At 52.5% G+C, this 8,273-nt stretch overlaps 1 protein-coding gene across 1 annotated transcript in view; it reads right to left on the bottom strand.

Annotated features, from left to right (window-relative positions):
* Positions 1 to 8,273, bottom strand: part of SERHL2 (serine hydrolase like 2) — a 32,373-nt gene that overhangs the window by 10,209 nt on the left and 13,891 nt on the right. Inside the window, exon 9 of the mRNA XM_019624018.1 lies at positions 8,021 to 8,055. Within this exon, the coding sequence (XP_019479563.1) occupies positions 8,021 to 8,055 (35 nt within the window). The remainder of the gene's footprint in view (positions 1 to 8,020; positions 8,056 to 8,273) is intronic.

Here is an 8,273-nt window from a genome sequence, read left to right as displayed (position 1 = left end):
CTAGCTAGCTAGCTAGCTAGCTATCTCAGTCTTTGTTCCTGGCTCCTGGCAGAGCTCCTAAAAACTGAGTAATTTCCTAAGTGGAAAAAGTGCTAGGTGCACCTTTTGTTATCACAAGGGGACTCTGGGTGGGCTCCTGGAGAGCTTCGGGGTGGGGGCTGGTCACCAGAAAGATCAGGCCAATTCTGGGGGAGTAGAGAAGGGCTGGAGGTTGTTTTCTCCCTATCTCCCACGTCTGGTTACAACCCTCCAGGAACTTCCCTTTGCTTTTGGAATAAACGCCACAATCAACCATCAACCAAAGGTAGCTAACTGGGCTCTGCCTAGTCCAGCCTCCACACCCTCATGGCAGCCACTCTCCCCATCCCTCAAAGTTCCTGGCCTTCCATCAGGTTCTCAAACAGGCAGGACTCCTGCACCTCTGTTTCCTGGGCCTGGACTGCTCCCCACGCCACCCCCTCTTCCTCCCCTCACTGGGCACATCTTCACTCTCCTTGGGCTCCTGGGCAGGGTTCCCACAGATTGGGCGCCCCTTCCCCAACTGAGCCCCTCCCCCAGGTTAGGTAACCATCAAGGTGGTGTGACTTGGTTAACAGCTGTCCCCCACCCCACCCCCAGGCTTACTCTAGGAGTGCCGGGCAGGCTGGTTTTGCTCACCCATTTATCCCCAGGCATGAGCACACAGGCTGCCCGGGGCTGGGGTCCAGGACTGATGGTTTAATGTGTGACCAGTTAGATGACATCAGCCTCGGATGTGAACCTCAGAAAACCTTTTAACCCACTTCCTGCAGCAGGGGTCAGGCAGGGTGAGTGCGGTGCCCACTCACATGGCCATGGCAGCTGAGTTTGCCAGCCACTGCTGCCTGGGGGACACACAGTGTGTTACCAGGTCTTTCCATTTTTCAAAAGAAACTGAAAAATCTCCATTTTTACATAAAGTCTATTTTAAATATGAACAACCTATTCAAAATTCCCCTCATGCTAACATTTTGTGTTTATATAACCCAAACACATCCTGCCTGCACCCCCAGGGCCGCCCAGCCTGTGGTGAGGATTTGAGCATCTCCAAGGTGGGCAGGCTACAGGGGCCAGATGCTGGCACAGGACTGTCCTTTCATTAGGGGACCCCAACCAGGGCTGGGCTCTCCATTCTCTATGCCAGCACCCACAGCTTATTTCCAGAAGGCCGGCCTCAGCCAGTGTGAAAACAGGACTCAGGTAAGCAAATCAGATAAGCACTTGGCCTGTCTCCCCACCCTGGGTCACTACCTCCTGGTTTTACCCACAAGCCGGGTCAGGGTCACGCTCGAGCTTCTGAGCCCTTCCTGGCAGCTCCCCCTCTGCCTGGATCACCTGGCAGCTGGATTTCCGTGTGACCAGCTCCCTCACCTGTGTGGCTTTGATCAAAAGTCATCTTCTCCAGGCCAACCAGCTTGTCCTATCAGAAGCTCACACTGCAAGCTCTGCCCACACTCTGCGCCTGTCAGCTGGTTCTCACCTAACACACACTGTGCAGACTGGAGAATGCCACATACACAAGCCAATGAAAACGTAAGGTCACCAGAAGCCAGGAGACAGACATAAACACAGTCTGTCACAGCCCTGCCAACACTTTGACCTTGGGCTTCTGGCCACCAGAACTGTGAAGAAATAAAAGGTCTGTTGTTCAACTGTCCAGTCTGGGGGACTTCCTGTGGGCCGGCAGCCCTAGGAAGCAAATCCAGAGTTTGGAGGCATCAGGTTGGATGATGGGGGTTCCCAGTCCTCTGCCCTGCTCCAGAACAGAAGGGGGGCTGGCAAGGGCTCTCTGAAGCATGAGGAAGAGGACTCGGGGGGAGCCAGGAACACCAGCTCCCCCAGGGTCACCCCACCGTGGTAGTGTCTGGGAGCCTGCTTGGACTTTTAGGTTAACCCCGGGCTCCAAAGGGCCACGACTGCTGCAGAGAGGCTGGCCTGGTCCCAGCACAGCCATCCAGTCCCCTGCCCACAACCCCTGCACCCTCTTCCCAGCCCTCCCTCCCTCCTGTCCCACTCCCCTTGACAATTGGTTCAGTGTCACCATTTCACGTACTCCGCCATGGCCTAATCGGCTTCTGCAGCCTGGCCAAGAGCACGCCTGATCCCAGATTAGCCCACTTCTGAGCCTGGGGCCCCACTGGGCCACCCATCTGTGTGGGCACGTCGGGAAGCCTGGACCCAAGGCCCTCTGCCCTTGACCTCCCCTTTCCACGATGGATTTGGATGGAGGAGCGGACAGAGTCTCAGAAATAATGACGATGGTCCCCGACAATAGGTCGCAAACTGGCAGCTGAGGCTAACACAGCCATAGGTACCGTATAGTCCATTCGACCTCACAGAGTGTTGTTAATTACTAGAAAATAAAACAGCACAGCGATCTCTGGCTTCTCTTGAGCAGCTGGAAATTCTGGCCATACTAGACCAATTCCACATGACCACTGGCTGGACCAGTCCCACAGTCCCCACCACTGCCCCCTGCCTCACTCCCAGCAGCCGGATTAATCCCATAACTTGCCCAGCTCCCACAGGCTCTTGGGGTTTTGACCCCTGCCTCCTTGGCTGAAGTCACATTCACCACGTTGCCTGATCCAATCAGCCTAGGAGGACAAAAACCCCAAGACCTGTCACCTGAGGAAACCAGGGGTATCTAATGGGAGGAGGGACTTGCCAAGATGGCTGAGCCAGCAGAGTCAGGACTTGAACCCCTGTCCTTGCGCTCAATTTAGTGCATAGTCCATCTTACCACACTGTCTCCTTGGGCTTTTCCTTCAACTCCTGAGAGTCCCTTTCAGGAGCAGGCCTGCCCACAGGTCTCTTCCGGAGCCCTCGCTACATTCCCTTCATTACAATAACACATCTACTGGGCCGGCCAAGTGGCGCGTTGGTTAAGAGNTACCCCACCTGGCATCGTAGTTCTCATCTCTGAGAACTTGAAAATGATCGTGTGGATCTTTAAACGCCAGGAAGTAACCAATGACTAAGAGTCGCATCATCACTTGTCAAAGAGAAACTGAGCGAAAAAAGGAAGGCTGGAGGGGTTGGGAGGCCTGGGCGGTCCCAGCTCCAGGCAGAGCCTTGGTTCTCTGCCACAATCCCGATGGTAGACAGCTTGGTCTCACTAGGGACAGTGTGGACACCCAGCAATGCCACGCCTGGGCAATGTCCCCTTGAGAAATGGCTGCAGGAGTGTCAGGGACGGCACAGAATCACAGGCCCTGGAGGCTGCCTGATGTTAGCAGGGGGTGGACAAGTGAGCTGTGGGGTGGTCCTTCAGGGACCCTCTTCAGCTGGGAGATGGCAGACGTCAACGGTAAATCCCACAGTCGTGCCGCCCAGAAGTCAGGCTGCTCCGTCCCTCCCACAAGCCTTTGCTCCAATGCCACCTTTCTTACCCACCATGCCTCCCCATTTACAGTCCCAACCATCTCCCTGCAGCCTCCCCGTCTCCTGGTTTATTTCTCTCCATAACACTCAGCACTTTCTAACACACTCTGTCATTTACTTCTCTGCTGCTGCTTTCCTCCGCTGGGACGGAGCTTCCATGTGGATAAGGGGTTTGGTCTCTTATTCACAGCAGGGTCACCAGAACCTCCCCCACAGTATGTGCTCAAAAGTGCTTGCTGAGTGAATAAGCAGATGTTTACCTCTGGGTGGCAGGGGGTGGAGATGGGCAGGGTTCAAAGGAATGGGTGCTGTTCTATGGTTTTAGCTGGGTGACGGGCACGAGTGCTGTTATTGCTATTAGCATTATTATTAGTTAGACATACAGATATGATACACCAACAAGATTTTTTGGGGGAAGTAAAGTACCCAATTCTAGGGTTCATATGGAAAAATAAGCAAACAAGAATAGCAGGAAAACTCTGAAAAAGAGCCACGAAAGGAGTCTGCCCTACAGAGAGCAAAACACACTGTGTGGCCTCAGTAACTTAAACTGCGTGGAGCTGCTAAGTGACAGGCGGCCAGGCCCATAGAAAGGGGTCCCGAGATAGATACAATCGAGACGGGCAGTCAGGGTATGACGTCCATGAGGGCAAAGACAGACTTAAAAGCTGATGTTAGGCACCTGAGGAGCCGTGTGGAAAAAGATGAAGGCAGATCCAAACCTCACCTGCACACTAGATAAAAACCCAATGTAGCAAATATTTAAATGCAGACACTCAACCTCAAGCAGTATTAGAATCAAACATGAGCTTTAAGATTCAACATGCAAGGGGCCGGCCGAGTGACTCAGTTGGTTAAGAGCTCGCTCAAGAGTGCGAGCTCTGAGCAACAGCGGTTTGAGTCCTGGCCCAAGCTGAGCTGCCGCTGAGCTGCCAACAGGTAGCAGGATGGCTCCGCTAAAAAAAAAAAGATTCAACATGCAGAAGCCATAAAAAAGACATATTAAATTCTGCATTGCAAGAAAAAACAACAACAAAAAAACACTAAGCAAAGCCAAAAGATAAATGACAACCTGGGAAAAAGTATTTGTAATTCAATCTCCCCAATATATGAAGAGTTCCTAAAAATTGAGAAAAGACCAGCAGCCCAACAGGAAGATGGGAAGAGGACAGGAACATACAGTTGTCAGAAAAAAAAAAACACAAGAGCTATTCATCCTTACCATGAAAACAAATTAAAACCACATTGAGATATAACTTCTCACCTATCAAATGGGAAAAATCCCAACCGTGTGACAGCCGGGGACATAGGACTGTCATCTATCGCAGGCCGGGCTGCTAAGGGACAGCCCTGGAGGGCGCCTCGCAATGCCTTTGCTCTCGCCAGGCACGAGTGAGACCTCAGGATGGCTTTCAGCTGTGTGTGTGCCCACGCTCTGTGGGCCGTTACGCCTGCGAAGCCAGGGGCTCCATTGCACAGCGCAGCCCTGCTCGTAGCAGCAGACTGGAAACGCCCTGTGTCTCCCTGTAGGGAACTGGCTAAATTAGCTTCCATGTCACATGGGGGACATTTTGCATCCGTGAAAAGGATGTGGCCCCATCTCATGGTGAGGAGCAAGGAGCCTGCAGAACCGGCTGCACAGTGGGACCTGCTGTGGAAATGAGGGCGGATATTTGCACATGTTTGTACTGACCTAAGAAAACTCTGGAAGGATGGGAACCAACTTAAAAATCGGGTGAGCTGAGGAAGATGAGTGGGAATAAGGTGAGACCCGGCAAGACGGGCATGTATTTTTATCGCGATTTTTAAATCATGTGATCTAGGACCTGTTCAGAAAATAATATCAGATTAAGAAATAAAAACAAAATGACAGCAAGGCTAACACCTTTGCTCAGCCCTTAGGACATGCCATCAACCCCTCAGGTGGAGGGACATATTGGGCAGGGGTCCACTGGGAGAGGGGCTTTGGGGCTCCCCCTGGAAGACTGTTATTTGAATACAAAGTGTCTTTCCGAGAAAGAAACAATTATGGAAACATGAAGAAGAGCTATTTTCCATAATTATTAAGTTCCCCCTCTAATTAGAGATGATGGAACTTTTAGATGATACATTTAGATGATTAATTGTTGACAGAGGTTCTTGGTCAGGCATGTGTGACTCAAAATACCATGTAACTGGAAGGTTTTCTGGTCACTGTGCTACTAGATCATGTCTGCCTAATAAAACCACGGCCGAGGCCTCTGGGCCACCCTCGGCTATGGCCATGACCTCCCTGCACAGATGACCGGCCCCCGCTGTCTATGCAGGACCTGGGTGACGCCTGGGCCCCCACCTGGGCTCCCCACCCTCCTTCCTCTGGGCCTGGACTCCAGCTGCTCAGAGGATGTGAAAAAGCTTACAACAGGGTTATCTGGGGGAGGGGGGTGAGCCCCATAGTCTCTGGGGACCCCCACAGTGCTGTGTCTCTGCGCTGCGGCCTTGGCTCCCCCTCCCCTCAGCCCATCCTCCTGCTCTGACACATCCTGGGCTGCCTGGGGCACCCCACAGCCCTGCTGCTTTCTGTCTGCGTCCCTTGTGACAGTGACCTTTGTAACACAAGACCTGTGTTTCTCAGACCAGCAGGCCAGCACAGATGTCCCTTAAATAAGGAGTCCAGCCATCAGATCCAAGAGCAAGTGGCTCCGGTGTCTGTGGAGCAAGAGGTTACTGCTCTTTCCTTTTCTCAGTCGGATTCAGATCCCAGGGACACGGGTGCCAGCAGCCGTGCAGCTGGCCTTTCCCACTAACTTATCCCGTCAGCTCCCTCCACAACCACGCAGAGGCCAACGTCAGCACCTATGTTTTCCCAGAAGGAAAGGAAGGAGGGAGGCGGGGCCCGACCCAGAGGGACGGACTCTGCACCAGCACGGCTGGACTCCTCAGGCCGGCCAGCGGCTCAGGAGACATGGCTCCTCCGAGGGTTTTGAGAGCCCAGAAAAGTTACAAGACATGAACGTTTTATAAGACAAGAGTTTTGAATGTAGATGTTATCAGAACCCTAGCCTACCCCTCTCCTGCCACAGCCAATAATTAGAGGCTGTGATAGGATAAGAAATATATCTCAGGGCCGGCCAAGTGGCGCGTTGGTTAAGAGTTGGCTTGGGANGAGGAACAGGCCCCCCGCCCCCGAACTCCTCCTCCATCTCAACAGACGCACTGAGCTAACCAAGTCTTTACCATTGTGACAGCAAGTACCTGGAATGTCTTCCCCTTCTCTACCCACCTAGATCCCACCACCCTGGACCCAGCACAAGTACCACTTTTTCTAAGAAACTCCTGACCACACCCTCCCCCAGCTGCCAGATGGCTTCCCCAGCTCCTACCAGCCTTCCAGTTAATTGATTTATGCATTTGCAACCATTTATGTAAAAACCTAAACATGACCCAAAAAGCCCTAAAACGAGTCCATGTCTATGTACATAGACACACATGACAACACAGGTGGGACTGCAAGTCGGCCTGTGACATGACTGTGACATGGCCAAGGGGGGCACCTTTCACGTTTTGCTCTGTGGACACCTGTGTGTCAGTCATTGTTTGTTTTTTTAATTGTTTCCTGGGTGTAAAGCCCCACCCCCACCCCCCAGCAATGCTGTCTCAGCCCAGTTTCCTGGTGTGTAAAATGTGGGTGACAGTAGCTCCTGCCTCCGGAGATGCCCTGTGGATTAGCAGCTCACACACCGGAGGGGCCGTCCCTGGGCCCCGAGCCCAGCAGTTGGCGGCCCGGCACTCTCCCAGGTGCAGCACAAGCCCCACCCCTGCCAGCTTGGTTTAGGACACATCTTGACTTCAGGAGTCTGCTGGTTGGTGGACCTCTCCCTTGCCCCCCAGCCCTTGCCATAAGGAGACCAAGGATTCAGAAGAGACTGGACACCACTTCACACCCACTAGGATGGCCGTCATCCAGAGACAGACAATGACAAGTGTTAGGCTGTGGAGAAACTGGAACCCTCACACATGGCTGGTGGGAATGTAAATGGCGCAGCCGCTGAGGACAAGTTTGGTGGTTAAATACAGGATTGCCATGGGATCAGCAGTTCCACTCCTAGGAGTAGATGCAAAAGAACTGAAAGAGGACTTGAACTGATTCTTGTCCACCGTGTTCACAGCGGCATTATTCACAAATAGCCGAAAGGCGGGAACAACCTGCGTGTCCATCGATGGATGAACGGCGCATCCATAACAGGAATGAATTCTGACCCACGCTACCGCATGGATGAACCTTGAAAATATTATCTAAGAGAAATAAGCCAGACACAAAAGGCTACACACCGCACGAGTCCACTTACATGGGGTCTCTAGAGTAGTCCCGCTCAAGAGACAGAGAGGAGAACAGTGGGGGGTGGGGGGTGGGAGATAGGCAGTGAGTGTTTACTGGGTATGGAGTTTATTCTGAGGGTGATGGAAGGTTTGGGGAGGGTGATGGTGGCACAACCTCATGAATGTATTTAATGCCACTAAATTGTACATTTACGAATAGTTAAAAAATGATAAATACCATGCTATGTATATTTTACCACAAAAGAAAAAGAGGCTGACAGGCATACCACAGAGGGAGCGGGCAGACAGCTGAACTCACCAAACTGATCCTCCGATCCCTGTTGAGCGTCACACCTGGGAGGAAAGCGCAAAGACAGTGGCGTCAGCACCGTCTGGCAGGTGAGGTCCCCGCGGGGACCCTGGGCGTCTCCAACCGGGGCTCATTTCTTTTTTTTAAAGATCTTACTGGGGAATTAGAGGAGAGGAACAGCATTGGGGTATTGGGGAAAGGGAACAGACAAGTTGCTGTCCTTTTGTTCTTCAGTCTAGTTGTGGAAGACGTTGCTTCACTG

Source organism: Hipposideros armiger, unplaced genomic scaffold, assembly GCF_001890085.2.
Source record: "Hipposideros armiger isolate ML-2016 unplaced genomic scaffold, ASM189008v1 scaffold_572, whole genome shotgun sequence".
NCBI classification, from domain to species: domain Eukaryota; kingdom Metazoa; phylum Chordata; class Mammalia; order Chiroptera; family Hipposideridae; genus Hipposideros; species Hipposideros armiger.
This window is presented reverse-complemented; position numbering and strand designations above follow the sequence as displayed.